This window comes from Furipterus horrens, unplaced genomic scaffold, assembly GCF_987537825.1.
Source record: "Furipterus horrens unplaced genomic scaffold, mFurHor1.1.pri manual_scaffold_4, whole genome shotgun sequence".
In the NCBI taxonomy this organism is placed as follows: Eukaryota; Metazoa; Chordata; class Mammalia; order Chiroptera; family Furipteridae; genus Furipterus; species Furipterus horrens.
The window spans coordinates 202,482,282-202,498,737 of NW_028327174.1; the positions used below are offsets into that span (position 1 = coordinate 202,482,282).

General features: G+C 66.7%; 1 protein-coding gene across 1 annotated transcript in view; it reads left to right on the forward strand.

The window, feature by feature from the left end:
- Positions 1–16,039, forward strand: part of KCNT1 (potassium sodium-activated channel subfamily T member 1) — a 42,212-nt gene extending 26,173 nt beyond the window's left edge. Inside the window, exons 12-32 of the mRNA XM_090274956.1 lie at positions 347–511; positions 636–772; positions 1,701–1,764; positions 1,837–1,945; positions 2,293–2,401; positions 3,080–3,229; positions 3,760–4,007; positions 4,371–4,596; positions 5,254–5,359; positions 6,592–6,764; positions 7,187–7,258; positions 7,409–7,543; positions 7,658–7,769; positions 8,519–8,620; positions 9,012–9,095; positions 9,182–9,310; positions 9,533–9,553; positions 10,336–10,666; positions 12,030–12,092; positions 15,313–15,397; positions 15,508–16,039. Coding sequence (XP_090131082.1) covers positions 347–511; positions 636–772; positions 1,701–1,764; positions 1,837–1,945; positions 2,293–2,401; positions 3,080–3,229; positions 3,760–4,007; positions 4,371–4,596; positions 5,254–5,359; positions 6,592–6,764; positions 7,187–7,258; positions 7,409–7,543; positions 7,658–7,769; positions 8,519–8,620; positions 9,012–9,095; positions 9,182–9,310; positions 9,533–9,553; positions 10,336–10,666; positions 12,030–12,092; positions 15,313–15,397; positions 15,508–15,628 — 2,742 coding nt within the window. The 3' untranslated portion in view covers positions 15,629–16,039. The remainder of the gene's footprint in view (positions 1–346; positions 512–635; positions 773–1,700; positions 1,765–1,836; positions 1,946–2,292; positions 2,402–3,079; positions 3,230–3,759; positions 4,008–4,370; positions 4,597–5,253; positions 5,360–6,591; positions 6,765–7,186; positions 7,259–7,408; positions 7,544–7,657; positions 7,770–8,518; positions 8,621–9,011; positions 9,096–9,181; positions 9,311–9,532; positions 9,554–10,335; positions 10,667–12,029; positions 12,093–15,312; positions 15,398–15,507) is intronic.
- Positions 16,040–16,456: the final 417 nt, after the last annotated feature.

Genomic DNA, 16,456 nt, shown 5'->3' on the forward strand with positions numbered 1-16,456 from the left:
CTGGATGTGCTGGCGCAGCCTTTGTCATCCACTGATGGCCGCGTGGCCTCTGGGGCCCGAGCTGGACACGCCGTGTCTCTCGCTGCCCCGTGTGCCAGCTGCGACATCCTCGCTGCTTCTGCGTGGCGCGCCTCCTCGGTCCTGCTCGGGCCTCTGTCCGGCGCCCTCCTCCTCTCGTGTCCGCACAAGCTGCTGGCCGCCCGCCCCACTCTGTGCCGTCTGCGGTTCCCACAGAGACAGGCCCCTGTGACAGTGCCATCACTACACAGCCGGTCCCAGCGGCCTCGCCCGGGGCCCTCACAGCCCCGAGCCCAGGCCCCCGGCCCTCACCCGCTCCCACCCGCAGTTTGAGGAGCTCGTGTACCTGTGGATGGAGCGGCAGAAGTCAGGTGGCAACTACAGCCGCCACCGGGCCCAGACAGAGAAGCACGTGGTCCTGTGCGTCAGCTCCCTCAAGATCGACCTGCTCATGGACTTCCTGAACGAATTCTACGCCCACCCCCGGCTCCAGGTGAGCCTGCCCACAGCCCGCCCCTGCCTGGGCAGGTGGGACCCCCACCCGCACCACAGGGGGCGTCTGTGGGTCCCAGACGCGGGCAGGGGCGGGCTCACCTGCACCCTACCTCCCCCGGCAGGACTATTACGTGGTCATCCTGTGCCCCACTGAGATGGACATCCAGGTCCGAAGGGTCCTGCAGATACCCCTGTGGTCCCAGCGGGTCATCTACCTCCAGGGCTCTGCGCTCAAGGACCAGGACCTCATGCGAGCCAAGTGAGCCCGCCCGCAGCCTCCCGGCCCAGCCCCATCTCCATGCCCCGGCGCGTCTGCTTCCAGGGCGGCCCTTCCCCGGCCCCCGGGTCCCGGGCACAGTCTTCCTCAGGGTCTAGGAGAGGCTGAGTGGAAGGGGTGGGACAGTCACCGCTGTGCCTGAGGGGGAAGACATGACTGTGGGCGGGTTTCTTTTAAAGCCAAGTTGACAGGGTGACTTGGGGTGAGAAGACTGAGTGCTTAAGTGGAACTTTCCCAAATGTGCCTGTGCGCGTTCGGGGACCCCCGGGAGCCCCCCGTCTCAATTTCATCCCAGGAGACGGATATGTTTTTCGTGGTGAAAGGCGGGTTGTGCTGAGGCTTCGGGGAGGCCCGGGTGCCCTCACCCGCCTACCTCCTGAGCTCACCTGTAAAACGGGACGGGAATCAAGCCCTCTGCCCAGAGGTGCTGGTGGTCCGGGGTACAGCTGATCCACTGCCCAGCTCTAGTCCCGAGGGCTGGAGAGAGGCAGTGGCTGCCAGGGCAGGGACGAGCTGTGGACTGGCGGGTTCCAGGGCGGTGCGACAGGGACAGCCGGGCCTCCGACCTCCCCTGTGCCGGACGGGAGTGGACAGTGTCTGCAACACCCCTTCTTCAGCCAGGGGTCCTTGGGTGGCAGGGGAGCGGAACTGGTCACAGGTCCCCAGACCTTGGGCAGCCCATCCCGGGAGGGACAGGCCAGCAGTCAGGGCCCAGCGTCTCTGCCGACAAGTGTTCCCCTTCCTTCCATGCCCCAGCCCCCCTACAGTGGTCAGTGCCCCGGCAGCAGGTTGTTAGCACAAAGAGGTGGGATCTCGAGGGGACCTCCCCTTCCAGCCTCTGCCCAGAGCCCCTGCCAGCCAAGGCGGGAGAGTGGCAGGTCCAGGCCACGCTCAGCTCTGTGCTTTGCAGGATGGACAATGGGGAGGCCTGCTTTATCCTCAGCAGCCGCAACGAGGTCGACCGCACAGCGGCGGTGAGTGCCACAGGCCCCGGCCCGGTGCCCGCATGCAGTGCCACCCCCTGACCACGCCCTCCCCACCCCCAGGACCACCAGACCATCCTGCGAGCCTGGGCCGTGAAGGACTTTGCCCCCAACTGCCCCCTCTATGTGCAGATCCTCAAGCCAGAAAACAAGTTTCACGTCAAGTTCGCAGGTACGTACATTTGGGGGCCACATGTGCACGCAGGTGAGCGTGCTCCTCCCAGGTGGGGGGCTGGAGCACAGGCCCAGGAGCACGGAGAGACACAGCCGGGGGGCAGCAGGCATGCTATTCTCACCAGGGGCGGGTGGACGGCACCCCTTGCAGGTCCTGCACCTGGGGGATGTGGTTCCGGGAGGGCAGTAGCTGAGGGCAAGGAGGGCAGGTGCTTCTGCTGAGCCCCTCCATGGGCGTGCCTGAGCTGGGCACCTGGGGACAGGTGAGCAGGGTGAGGGGGTGTGTGCAGAGCCGAGGGGGCCGGGGGGTCTGCCCGGGGACAGCGCTGACCTCCCCGCCCGCAGACCACGTGGTGTGTGAGGAGGAGTGTAAGTACGCCATGCTGGCCCTCAACTGCATCTGCCCGGCCACGTCCACCCTCATCACCCTGCTGGTGCACACGTCCCGCGGCCAGTGAGTGTCCCCACCCTGCGCCCGCTGGGGGATAGGGTGGGGGGTGAGGAGACCTGTGACAGGGAGCGGCGTGTGCTGCGGGCACACGTCTCGTCCAGGGAGCTGGATGCTGGGGTGGGGAGGTCACATGTGTGGGCCCAGCTGAGACATTAGGCCCACTCAGGAAGTGGGCTTTGGAGACTCTGAGCAGCCAAGTGGGGGTGGCCAGGGGCTGCTGGGAATGGCAGGCAGGGCCCCCCTAGACTGAGGGGCCATGGGGCAGGGAGACTCAGCACTGGCTGGCGGGGTTTGGTTGCAGGGGTGTGGAAAGGCGCGCTTGGTTCACAGTACGTGGGCGGGAGCAGAGGAGACCAGGCTGGGGTCTCCCCGACAGAGGCCCTTGGCTAACTGTGGGACCTGGGCAGTCCTGGGGCAGGGACCAGGCAGGGGGAGGGGGTTGCCAGCCTGGGAGGACCTCACAAGCCGTGGAGGCCAGCCTTGACCCCAAAACATTTTGGTGCCCCCTAAATATCAGACCCTTGTGTTTATGAATTTTTAAAACTGTCCAAGTGACCCCTCAGGCCACCCACGAGGCTCAGCCAGACAGGGAGGGGTCAGAGGTGAGGGTCAAGCTGGCCTTGCTGGCCTCCACCCACCCTGTCAGCCTCAGACACCGCGGTGATGTCCCCGCCCGCCCAGGGAAGGCCAGGAGTCCCCGGAGCAGTGGCAACGCATGTACGGGCGCTGCTCGGGCAACGAGGTCTACCACGTGCGCATGGGCGACAGCAAGTTCTTCCGCGAATACCAGGGCAAGAGCTTCACCTACGCTGCCTTCCACGCGCACAAGAAGTAGGCGGCCTGTGGGGCGTGGGCTCGGCCACCCCCACCCGGTCCAGGTCAGGGCGGGGCTTCGGGGTTGGAAGTCAGAGTCTGCGTAGGCTTGGGTCTGCCCCACCACGTGGTTTCCCTTTTCTGACCTCGGGCCATTGGGGCCAGTGCGAAGGGGGAGTCCCACACCCGAGGGGAGGGCTCCGCCAAAGGCCCCACCCCAAGTGGCCGCCAAACCCTGGCCTAAGAGTTGGTTCCACAAAGCAGAGGCGCCTGTGGGTGGGGCCACGTAGAGCCACGCCCACGGCACGGTGTGGGTGGGGCCACGCCGAGTCATGCCACCTGGGTATGGCATGGGTGTGGCCACTTCGAGCCCCGCCTCCCTGGTAGGGCGGGGCCCAGTATAGCCACGCCCACCTGGGAAATGGTGTGGCGCGAGTGGGACATGTCTAGCCATGCCCGCCCGGGTGCGGTGTGGGTGGGGGCACATATAGCCACGCCCATATGGTACAGCATGGGTGGGGCCACGTTGAGCCACGCCCCTCCCCCAGGTATGGCGTATGTCTCATCGGCCTGAAGCGGGAAGACAACAAGAGCATCCTGCTGAACCCGGGGCCACGACACACACTGGCCGCCTCCGACACCTGCTTCTACATCAACATCACCAAGGAGGAGAACTCGGCCTTCACCTTCAAGCAGGAGGAGACACGGCGGCGGGGCCTCGCGGGGCCAGGGCTGGGGCTGGGGCTGGGCCAGGGCTCCTCCCGCCTGCCCGTGCACAGCATCATCGCCTCCGTGGGTGAGGCCCTCGGAGTGCTCCCAGGCCAACCCTGCTCTGGGCCAGCCGATCCCCCCGGGACCCAGCTGTCCCGGGGCTCAGGCCTCAGTGTGCGCTCCGTCCAGAGGGCAGCCCTGGCGCCTGCCGACACTTTGCCTGCAGCGGCATCCGAGTGCCCGCCTGGCTGAGGTCACGCTGCGTTGGGGCCATCGGCCCCATTGTACTGAGGGGGAAGCCGAGGCTCGGGCGCCAGACTCCCCTGGGGAGGTGCAGTTGGATGGGCCCCTGGGTCTCAGCAGAAGACTGTGTCCACCTCCCAGGGAAACCGCGTTCCCAGGGAGAGCCTCGGGGAGGGGTTGCAGCCAAGTCACTGCTCTGCCGCAGGGACAGTGGCCATGGACCTCCAGAACACGGAGTGCCCACCAGCCCAGGGCAGTGGGGGCAGCAAGCTGGCGCTCCCCACTGAGAACGGCTCGGGCAGCCGGCGGCCCAGCATCGCGCCCGTCCTGGAGGTGGCCGACAGCTCAGCCCTGCTGCCCTGCGACCTGCTGAGTGACCAGTCAGAGGACGAGATGACGCCCTCGGAGGACGAGGGGCTGTCTGTGGTGGAGTGAGTGTGGCCCGTGGGGGGCAGAGCGGAACTCGGGGAGGGAAGAGTCCCCGTGAGAGCAGGGCATCCAGGAATTGGGGGTCCAGCTGGGCGGCAGCCATGCTCTGAATCAAGACCTCCAAACGGCATCAAGGGAGACCTTGTTTGGCAAATGGAATCTTCTGGGGACCCCTGCACCCCGACAGCATGGCCCCACAGGGCCTGCATGGTCTGCAGAGGTCACAGATAAGGAGCCCTCAGCGGTGTGCCATCCAGGCCTGGAAGCCCCTGGCCAGTCCTGAGCTGTCATCCTGCCCTGGGTTTGGGGCCAGGTCTTCTGAGCAACTTCCCGTCTGCCCTCAGCAACTCTTGGCCACTTGGCCTCAGGCAGGACGGGTGCCCGACAGCAGGGCCCAGCCACCGGCCTGGGCATCCATTCCTCCCCGCTGGGCCCCCACCACAGCCAGTCTCTGCTCCTGGCCTTTGCTGCTGGGGTGGAGTATGTGAGGACAGATGGGCCTGGGGGGTGGGGGCAGAGCTGGGGGCATCAGGGAGGGGGTGACCTGGGGCCTGGCGCCCCCGTGTGGTCACTCCTGCCGGGCAGCAGTGCACGGTGGAGCTGGCAGCCCTGAGTGGTGGGGGGCACTGGCCATGCTGAGGCTCCCTGTCCCACCCCAGGTACGTGAAGGGCTACCCCCCAAACTCGCCCTACATCGGCAGCTCCCCCACCCTGTGCCACCTTCTGCCCGTGAAGGCCCCCTTCTGCTGCCTGCGGCTGGACAAGGTAGGTCGCGTCTTGCCAGGCTCCGGGTAGCTGCGCTTTGGTATGACTGTAGCGATAATGACGGGGATGTCCTTGGCCCTCAGGCTGACTCACAGCCGGGCTCTCTTGCTGGCTGCTCTCCTGTCCCCCCTCCCCCGACAACCATTTCTATTTTGGAGGCGTGTTTTCCCCAGACGTCCCTCCTGTAACAGGTCACTCACCAAAGTCAGGACACAGGTGTCTGACCCATGGGCCATTCTCCAGATGGGCTGTTGTCCTTTACGGTGACGCTGTCCCCGCCACCTTCTGCGTGTGGCTGTCTTGTCGCTCTCCCTCGGGTCTCTTGGTCTTGGCAGTTTTCAAAGCACAGGTGGGGTTGCAAATGTTTTTGTGCAAGAGAACAGCTTGTGCCCTCGGGACCAGACCACCTGAAGTGACGTGTGTCCTTCTGGAGGCATTGGTGGTGAGGCCAGCTCCATCATATGGCTCTGGGGGCTCGGCAAGGCTCCTCCGCTGCAGAAAGCCTTTGGCTCAGCCTTGGCAGAGCGTGGTCACCGAGGGGAGGGGCATGGAGGCTAGGTGGCTTGCTGCTGCCCCGGAGCTGCCACCCCGTGGGGCTGCATCAAACGCTGGCCTACTAACCCCACAGCCCTTCACACTCCCTCGAGACGACCCGGTGGGTGGCATGTGGGCCCCGACCCACTGCTTGTTGTCACCCGTCCCAGTCGGCATTGACACCAACGCTCAGCCTTTCCCGGTTTTGCCGGTGGGCCCTTCAGGCTGGCGTGGGTCCTCACGCAGGGGCCGCCGTCCTCGGAGCGCCCCGTGCTGCCCACCCAGCAACGCGCCCATCCCCCTCGCACTTGCGCTGCTCCCATCCTAGAACCGGCCTCTCGGCCAAGGAGCCCCTTCTCCTTCGAGTGGAAATGACATTAGAAACCCGGGTCTGGGCGCTTGGGGTGTCGCTGTGTCTGGGGCTCTCAACGAGCTGAGCTAGAAAACACGGACGCGCACATGAACACTCGCACACGCACGCGTTCGTTTCTGCGTCTGTTGAGACCACGTGCCCCCACGGACCCCGCCCCCTCCCTGACATGACTGGGACTGTTCTGGGAGGGGCTGACTGACACGGAGCAGCGCTTGCGGGGAGGCCAGGGGTCTGATGGCACGCGAGGGGCCTGGGCTCCGCCTCGCGGGGTCCCCAGTCCCGGCCTGGCTGCGGCGCCAGTGCAGTTCCGGCACCTTCCTTGCAGGGCTGTAAGCACAACAGCTACGAGGACGCCAAGGCCTACGGCTTCAAGAACAAGCTGATCATCGTCTCTGCCGAGACGGCAGGGAACGGGCTGTACAACTTCATCGTGCCGCTGCGGGCCTACTACCGGTCCCGCAAGGAGCTGAACCCCATCGTGCTGCTGCTGGACAACAAGTGAGGCTCGGCCTGGGTGTTGGAGAGTGTCCCCCGCTCCCCTCTGCAGGCGTCTCTGCTCCCCACCTGCAGGCGTCCCCAGCTCTTCACTGGCTCCAGCTCCCTCTTGTCTCTTGGCAGCTGTCCATCTTCCTCCCTCGTGGCCTCTTGTGTCCCTGTGCCCCCCAACAACTGTGAGCTCCAGGGCCTCCCCCACAGGCATGGCAGCCCAGGGCCCAGGGCCCAGCCTTGGCTGCCCAGCCTGGGCAAGTCCCACCCCCCGGGGCCTCGGTTTCCCCTGAGGGAAACTAAGAAGAGCCCACTGGCTTCTAAAGCTCTTGCCCCCCAGTCCCTGGGGCCCCCTGCCCTGCCCAGCCCTTCAACCCCAGGATGGGGTGGGTGTCAGGGCAGGACGGCCACCCACAGCCCTGCTGTCCCCACAGGCCGGACCCCCACTTCCTGGAGGCCATCTGCTGCTTCCCCATGGTCTACTACATGGAGGGCTCTGTGGACAAGTGAGCCCGGGGCCGGCGTCCGCCCACTTCTGAGCAGAGGGACCCTGCCCTCTTCCTCCTGCTCCTGGGGTGTGGGCGGTCTGGGGCTGGGGGGGTGGTCGGCGCATGCCAGGGCGGCTCCCGGGACGCCGGCCCGCGCTCTCCCGCCAGCCTGGACAGCCTGCTGCAGTGCGGCATCATCTACGCGGACAACCTGGTGGTCGTGGACAAGGAGAGCACCATGAGCGCCGAGGAGGACTACATGGCCGACGCCAAGACCATCGTCAACGTGCAGACCATGTTCCGGTGAGGGGCCTCGGGCGGCCCCTGGGACCCTGGGACCTGCCCTGAGCACCCCGCCCCCCTTCCGTGACCCTGGGACCTCCCGAGCCCCTGACACCCCCGTGACTGCCTCCGCAGGCTCTTCCCCAGCCTCAGCATCACCACGGAGCTCACCCACCCTTCCAACATGCGGTTCATGCAGTTCCGCGCCAAGGACAGCTACTCTCTGGCTCTTTCCAAACTGGAGAAGGTGAGGGCCCCCTGCCTTTCGCCCGGTCTGAGCTGCCAGGTTCAGAGCCTGGAGGAACTGGGCCAGGGAGCCCCAGAGGCTGGGAACCTGCCCTTCTCCAGCCGGGGGCTTCAGAGACCAGAGACGGGGTTCTGCTGGGTCTGATGTGGAGCCCAGGGGCATGGGGACAAGCCACAGGGACGCAGGCCACAGCTCCGGAGGTGTGCCCTACGTTTGCCGACCGCAGACCTGCCCCCAGCAGCGCCTCCCACAGCGAAGGGCAGGGCTCTGGTTGCCCCGGCGGAGGCCAGGGAGCAGGCGAGTTGCCTCCGAGGAGGTCCCAGCCGGACACCACACGCGACATGTCCACGAGTCAGTGCTCACGGGGCGCCGGGTGCTGTGTCCACACGGGCGAGCTGGTCCCGCTCACAGGCACCTCCACCACCCCTGAGCGCTGCACATGGTTCTGGACAAAGTCACTCAGGTTACTCAGAACTGCAGGGTGGCCACGGCAGAGGGTTAACACCAAGCGTGGCACTCTGTGTGACTGCTCCGGCCACACCCCTGGGCCCCACTTCTCACCAGAGCCCCAGTGGGGCCACGCAGCTGGGTGTGCAGGCCTGTGCTCAGCTCTGCTGGTGTGTGTACTCACGCACATGAGCGCATGCCACACATATGCCACGCACATGTGTACACACTCCCACACACGCCTGCCCACGTGGGCACCCCTCCCGCCACGGCGCCGCCCGGCTGACCCCCCCCTCCCACAGCGGGAGCGCGAGAATGGCTCCAACCTGGCCTTCATGTTCCGCCTGCCCTTCGCCGCCGGCCGCGTCTTCAGCATCAGCATGTTGGACACGCTGCTGTATCAGGTCAGCAGCAAGAGGGGGTGGGGGGCCCACGGCGCCCGCCCGCGCTCAGCCCCCGTCCAGTCCCCATCTGAGGGACGTGCCTCCCTCTGAGCATCCCTCCAGGTCACGGGGCGGCTGCCCAACACTGAGTGGCTCTGGGCCCATCCCTGCCCGGGCACAGCAGGGGCTCACCTCCAAGTGTCCCCAGGCCCTCTCCCAGAGGACATGCCCAGGTCCCTAATGACCTAACTGGCCGAGTGAATTAGGGACCGAGGCCTGGCCAGGCCCCCCGCTTGTCTGCTCACTGAGCTGTGCTTGGGCCGGGAGGCCGTGGGCGCCTGGCGGGCCTGGCGGGGGCGAGGCGATGGGGCCACCGCGGTGCTCCGGCCTCACCACGCCCCCCTCCCGCCAGTCCTTCGTGAAGGACTACATGATCTCCATCACCCGGCTGCTGCTGGGGCTGGACACCACGCCGGGCTCCGGCTACCTCTGTGCGGTGAGTGAGCGGCAGGCCGGGCATGGGGCCGTCTCGGGAGGCCGCCGGCTGCCGCCCTGGCTCAGCACGGCGCCCTCACCTTCCAGATGAAGGTCACCGAGGGTGACCTGTGGATCGGTACCTACGGCCGCCTCTTCCAGAAGCTGTGCTCCTCCAGCGCCGAGATCCCCATCGGCATCTACCGGACCCAGAGCCACGTCTTCACCACCTCGGAGGTTCGCGAGGTGGTGGGGGTCAGGGGTCCGAGGAGCGGGCAGCCCCCCGCCTCTCTGTGTGACGCAGACCATCCCCGTCTGTACCACGTGGGGCATCGGGCACGGCCCCTGCGGCTCCCGGAACCGCAGCCGGCGACCTGCCCCGCCGACCCCACGAGGCCGGGTTGGGGGGGGGGGGCAGAAGCACCCAGACACCCAGGCTGCCCCCGGTTTCCTTTGCAGCCACACGACCTTCGAGCCCAGGTGAGCCGCCCCCGCACGCTTAACACTGAGGTGTCCTGGCATCTGCTGAGTCCTGCCTGAGCCCAGACCCCCTGGGCCTGGGAGGGCGCAGGGCCCTGGGCGGCACCGGCATCCGGGAGCAAGTCCCAGGATGCGTTGGCCACGGAGCAGCTCAGGGGTCATCGTCAGCCTCCCGTACAGATGGGGGGACGAGGCCCAGGGTGGGAGGCCCAGGCTCCCCCAGCCACACGGGGCATCGCCGGTCATGCTGTGGCCCCATCAAGGCGGGTACCTGCCCCCCCAGCTCTGGCCTGACCTCCATGTCCCTGGCCCCCCGTCTCTTAAGGTGCTGCCCGTGTGGGGGTCCCCACATCACCCCCAGAGCCCCATGCGCCCACGGAGCCACGCACAGGCCCTGGTGCTTCCCAGCCCAGCAAGTTTCCCGCCCCGGGCTTCTTCTGCCCCTCAAGATGGGGAAACCGAGAGGAGGTGACCCTCCAGGGCGAAGTCAGGACAAGCTGGGCCCGGACGGGACCCACTGACACATGGGCCCAGGGGCAGGGAGCTGCCCTTGCGTCCAGCAGGTCGTGCAGCCAGGCCTGCAGCCAGGCCCCGAGCTGGCGTCTGGGCCTGAGGAGGGAGGCTGGGCCTGGCCCCTCTCTGCTGGGGAAGGAGGGGCCTGGGCCCCCAGCAGGAGGCCGGGAACTGGTCTCCTGCCCCTGTCCACTGACGACTCCCTAGCTGCGCCCCCTCCCGGGCTCCTCGCCCTCCGGCCCTCACCCTCCTGCCTCGGCCAATCTCAGGTTTCGGTGAACGTGGAGGACTGTGAGGACACGCGAGAAGTGAAGGGACCCTGGGGCGCACGGACAGGGGCTGGCGGCGGTGGCGGCGGCGGCAGCACCCACGGCCGACATTCGGTGGGCGGCGACCCCGCCGAGCACCCTCTGCTGCGGCGCAAGAGCCTGCAGTGGGCACGGAAGCTGAGCCGCAAGAGCCCCAAGCACGGGGGCAAAGCGGCGGCCGAGTGGATGGGCCAGCAGCGCATCAGCCTGTACCGGCGCTCCGAGCGGCAGGAGCTGTCCGAGCTGGTCAAGAACCGCATGAAGCACCTGGGGCTGCCCACCACCGGCTACGGTAAGGACGGACAGCCGCCGGCCGTGGCCCCCGTCTGTCCATCTGTCCATCTGTCCGCCCGCCTGCCGGCAGGGCCAGCCCCAGGCACCAGCCAGGGCTGCTCAGAGCCCTCTGGGGTGGGGAGCGTGCAGGACCTGCGGGAACCGATGCCGAACCCCTGAGGAAGGGCTCGCCCTGCCGCTCTGGGGCCTCGGTTTCCCCAGCTGGAGCTGGCGGAGCCTGGGGTGCAGGAGGAGGCTGCGGGGTGGGGAGGGCCACCTGGGCTGGGCTCGCTGAAAGCAGCAGCCACAGCACAGGCTCTGGTTGGGGACAGATGGGCCACCTCAGGCCAGTCCTGCTGGTCATCAGGAACGCAGGGGCTGCTGTGTGGTCATGGGGAACAGGGAAGGGCAAGCACCCTCCCCAACCCTCCCAGCAGTCAGTGCTCAGCGGCGGGGGTGGGGTGGGGGCAGGCAGGGGGTGTGCAGGCAGAATGGCACCGAGACTGCCTTCGGCCTCAGGGGACCCCCGTCGCCCCCACAGCACAGCCACCCCGCTCCTGCTGGCCAGGGCAATGGCATCCTCGTCGGCAGGCCCCTCCTCTCTCAGTAGCTGGCTTTGGGGAGCAGTTTGTGAGCTTCATGGGGAGCAGGCCTGGGTGGCCCGGCTGGCTCAGAAGTGGCAGCTCACTCTGGACGCTGCCTCTGTCCGGGGGGCCCCCGCTCCCCACTGCTGCCGTCGCCCTGTCCACACCCACGCTGCACTGACCTGCGCTGGACTCTGCTTGGGGCCTCTGCCATCGCTCGGGCCTGGCTCTGTCCTGCTCCCCCACGTGCTTCCTGCCGTCTGTCCCCTGGGTCAGGGCCTGCGAGCCCCCTTCCAGGTGGGACCAGCTGGGGCTCATCCAGGAGCCCAGGGGTCTCTCGGGCCAGGCCGTCCACTGGCCGGGCAGCCCTGGGCCCACGGGAAGTTCAGGTCAAGGTTTGGGGGACAGGTGGCCCTTGTCCCCACCACACCCCAGCTGCATTTACCTTTGTCCTGTTTGGTGTCCCTGCCCTGGTGGGTGCTGTCACCAGAGGGAACTGATGCTGAGGCTCTGAGTGGGGTGTCCAGTGTTCACGGCGAGCGTGGGCAGGTGGAGATTCCAGCCCACCAACACCCAGAGCTGGTTCTTGCCCAAATGCCCCCCACCCAACCCCCGCCTCGAGACTCCACCCCACTGGAGCCGGCAGAGAAGGACCTGACTTCTGCTCCGTTTAGACCCGCCCCCAGGAGGCCGGCGCCTGCTGCTCAGGGCCTGAGTCCCGCTGAGCCGGCTGCCTGCTGCTTGCTGACCTGTCTCTCTCTCTGTTTCTGTCTGTCCCTCTTCCTGTGTGTTCCATAGAGGATGTAGCAAATTTAACAGCCAGTGATGTCATGAATCGGGTAAACCTGGGATATTTGCAAGGTAATTCTGCTCCGGCCATGGGCAGCCGGTGCCTGCCCCACCGCGGCCAGGCCGGCAGACAGGACACCAGAGAGGGTCCCTGCAGGCAGGGCCTCGGTGCTCCCAGATCCCCGTGCAGGGACCACGAGCGCCCTCCTCCTCCGGCGGCTGCCGGTGATAGGCTGGCCGGGAGGGCGCGTGGTCCGGCCGGTCCCGTGGCAGCCCCTGAGCTACCCCGTGCTCCCTCCGCTGCTCGCTGAGGTCAGCCCTGCGTCACCCCAGCCTGCAGCTGCCCCCTGCACGCCCGAGAACCCCAAGCAGCCCCCAGGCCTCCCTTGGGAAGCATCCAGATGGATGGTCCCACTCCAGGGTCCCCCCTCGTGATGGGGCGTGGTGAAGCCTGGGAACAAGTCTACTTTGGAGAATTCCTAGGCCACCTGACCAAGGTGGATGGCTGATGTCCCGTCCTGAGACCTCAGCAAGTCCAGGCCACAGGCCTCGCTGCTGAGACCCCTTCCTTCCCTGGGGGAGACTTCTTGTGGCCTCAGAAGAGCCCAGGTCCTTGGGGGTCGCCCCTCCATCTAGTGGTGATGGGAGCTGACAGGCCTCCTGGGCCCAGGGAGGCATTAGCTCAGGGGAGCTGTGGGGCAGGCCCAGGCCGAGGAATGGTGCTTCCCAGGCCCGGCAGCTGTGGGGCTGGTGTCAGCATCTCCCGGCGCCTTGGGCTTTTGCTTACGCACCCGCCTTTCTGAAGACCCACGAGGCGGCTTCCATGGATGGTGGCTTTGCCGCCCCGTTCCTGCTCCCTGTGGAGGCTGGCAGTGGGGGTGGCTTCCCCGCAGGGTCACTAGAACACAGTGGGTGGTGCTTATGGAGCACTCCACCATGTGAGGACGCTGAGGGTGCCGGGGCCAGAATGCACAGCCAGGAGGGGGGGCGTGATCTTGGGGGCAGGTGACCCCATTAACAGGGTTGCAGGAAGGTGCCCCCCGAGCGAGTGTCATCATAAGGCCCCCCTGCCCTGCAGAGCCCCCACAGCCCCCCACACCTGACCCCTTCCTGAAAGCCGCTCAGAGGGAGGGCTCCAGTTACTCCCAATCATAGCGGAGGAAACCGGGGAGGTGTGCAAGGAGAGAGTGGATGCCCAGGGCCGGGGTCCCCCGTGGAGGCCTGGAAGGTGGGGTGGGCATGCAAGGATGAGGGCAGGGTGAGGTGCCCTCCCCCCTCGGCCAGCCCCCACACCACCTTGGGTGCAGCTGGCCCACCCTCCTGACGGGCCACACCCACGCTGGCACTGTGGCCACCGTGTCCCCTGCCTGCAGCCCTGCACCCCCTCAGGCACAGCGGGCCTGGCTCGGTCCGGCCTTCTAGGTGGGATGTGTGGCCGCCCACCCTGGGGAGAAGCAGGGCCTGGGGCGGGAGGGTCCACAGGGCTGGGCGAGGCCGCCGTGAGCGAGCACGCGAGGTGGGCGCCCAGCTCTCAGCAGAGAGGCCCCGGCAGCCCCCAGCCTCTCCACTCGCGTCGGGGGGTGTGCGTGTCAGCGTGGCCAGGGACCCTGAAAGCCGCCTGCCCCCAGCCTGTGTCACCCACTACGGCCCGCTCCATGCCCCGTCGCGTGCTGCCCCCCCCCCCCCGAGGGGCCCCCACACCGCCTCCAGCATGAGCCACCCGCTCAGCAGCCGGCAGCTCCCGCCAAAGGGTCCTGGCACCACGAGGCCACCGGGGTCCGCACCGTGCCCGCCCGCCCACCTCCCGGAAGCGTGCTGCGCACCACCTGCTTCGGGGGGTCGGATCGCTGTGGGGCTGCTGTGGCTTGGAGGCTCCGGTTCAAACAAGCCGCAGCCCCTGGCCTGGCGGGCCCACGGCAGCTGCCCAGCTTTGCAGAGCATTCCTGTCCCCTTGTCAGTGGCTCCAGCCTGTACACTCCCTCCATGAGGATCTGGGGGCAGAGGCCACCCAGGGAAGGCCCTCTCTGGAGAGCTATCCCTGGATGGCCGTCCTGGGCCAGGAGGTGCCCTTAGTCACCACCAGGTGGGCAGACAGAGGCCATGAGCCTCTGTCGCCCCGCAGAGTGCTTGGGCTGCCGCCGGCATGGTGGCCAGAGAGGTACCTGTGAGGTGACTGCCGTCTCTCCAGGACCCAATCCTACTCCTGTGGGCCGCATGCCACAATCACCCAGGGAGCTGCACACCAGCTGTCCCCTTCGTAGGCCCTGCATGAGCCGGGGGTTCCCTCTGAGCAGACAGTCACAGGAGGCAGAAGCAGAGTGAGCAGAGCAGAGGCGGCCTACCTGGGCCCATGACAAGCCTAAGGGCTGGGTTAGGGGGTGTGTGTGGTGTGTGTGGCTTACATACGGGTGGGCACGGTGTCCACTGGCTTATGCAGGTAGTAGATGTGGTAGGCTGTGTTTGCAGATGTGGCTGTACGCAGGCAGGTGCAGGTGTCCACAGGTCTGTGCAGGCGGTGTGTGTGTCCGTGTGCAGGTGTGCGCGGTGTCCACTGCTTTGTGCACGCAGTAAGTGAATACAGGTGTGTAGCTGACTGCAGGTGTGTACAGGTGTCCACGGATCTGTGCAGGCGGTGTGTGTGTCCATGTGCAGGTGTGCACGGTGTCCACTGCTTTGTGCAGGCAGGCAGTGAGTACAGGTGGGTGTCCACAGGTTTGTGCAGGTGGTGTGTACACCCATGTGTAGGTGTGTACAGTATCCACTGGTTTACATAGATAGTACATAAATACAGGTGTGTAGCTGACTGCAGGTGTGTACAGGTGTCCACGGGTCTCTGCAGGTGGTCTGTGGCCGTGTGCAGGTGTGCACGGTGTCCACTGGTTTATGCAGGTAGTTATGTGTGTATGGGTGTGTAGCTGATTGCAGGTGTGTGCAGGTGGGTAGGCAGGTGTCCACAGGTTTGCGCAGGTGGCAGGTGTATGCTCAGTGCCTCCGTTCAGGGCTGCCACATCTGTGAGATATTAGCTGCTTAGGATAAGCCAGCTCCCTGGCGTGTGGGCTGGAGCCAGTGCCCCTGCCCCTCAGGGCTGACTGCACCTCTGCAGGCTGGGCCTCCAGTGCCAAGGACAGGTGTCCACCGGGGAGTTGCTAGGTCAAGGGGCTCGGGCAGGACAGCCAGAAAAGGGGGAGATTCCGCAGCTGGGCCTGAGTCCCTGGCTTCCCCAGGCCGGGGGAAGGGGAGGTGGGCTGGGCCTGAGTGGTGACCGCTGGCCGGGGCCTGTCTCCTTTGCAGACGAAATGAATGACCACCAGAACACCCTGTCCTATGTCCTCATCAACCCCCCGCCCGACACGAGGCTGGAGCCCAACGACATCGTGTGAGTACTGGGTCCCGAGCAGTGTGGATACCCGCGCTGCACCGGCATGCTGGGCGCCCAGCCGCACGCAGGGTAGCACTGACACCGAGGGTCCCCCGCCCTGCCCGCAGGTATCTCATCCGCTGCGACCCCCTGGCCCACGTGGCCAGCAGCTCCCAGAGCCGCAAGAGCAGCTGCAGCAACAAGCTGGCCTCCTGCAGCCCCGAGACGCGCGACGAGACGCAGCTCTGAGCCGCCCCGTCAGCCCACGGCGGGATGCATGAGCACGCAGGGACCTGTGGACGACCCGGCCACCACCCAAGGCTGCTCGCAGACGTGACCCCGAGAGGAGACCTCACATGGGGCGAGGAGGAGACTGCAGGCGGGAAGCCTTTTTTAACCTGTTTTTATGAATCTGTACGATCCGTGTCCCCACACAAACACTGCAACTTGTGACCGGGTGGCCTGGTGCGGGGACGGGAGCCCCGGATGGAGGCTGCACTGGACAGGAGAGCGGCTCTGCCCACGCCCAGCCTGCATTTTCACGTCTGGTCCGCGGGGCTCGCCCACACTCCCGGGCTCTCTGCTCTGCGGGTCCCAGCTGGTCTCAGGCGCAGGACTGACAGCGTCTGGGCCAGTCGGGCTGCGAAGGGCTTCCTGCCAGTGGGTAAGCCAGGGAGCCCTGCTCAGGAGAAAATCAAAAGCACAGGAGGGTCCCACAGCTTGGCCGGGGGGCCAAGGACGCATGAAAAGGGAGGTGGGCTGCTGGGAGACCTCCAGACACATCGGGGTTCCCGCAGCCACGACTTGGGCCTTCTCCTGTGTTTCACACTGGACTTTCCCAGCCCCGGCGTTCCGGGGCACCGACCGGGTGGAGAACAGTGCCTCTCCGCGGCCTGTTTGATGCCCTTTTAACGCCTAATCTGAAGCACAATCCAGCTGCTGGGCTGCTGGCGATGTCCTTGGGAACGGAGGTTTCCTCCGCCTCGAGGGAGGGTCCCTGGGCAGCGGTCAGCCCCTGGGGCCGCAGTGGCTCCCTTGTGACGGACAGGTGTGCACGGTCAGTGCAGCACCTTCTAT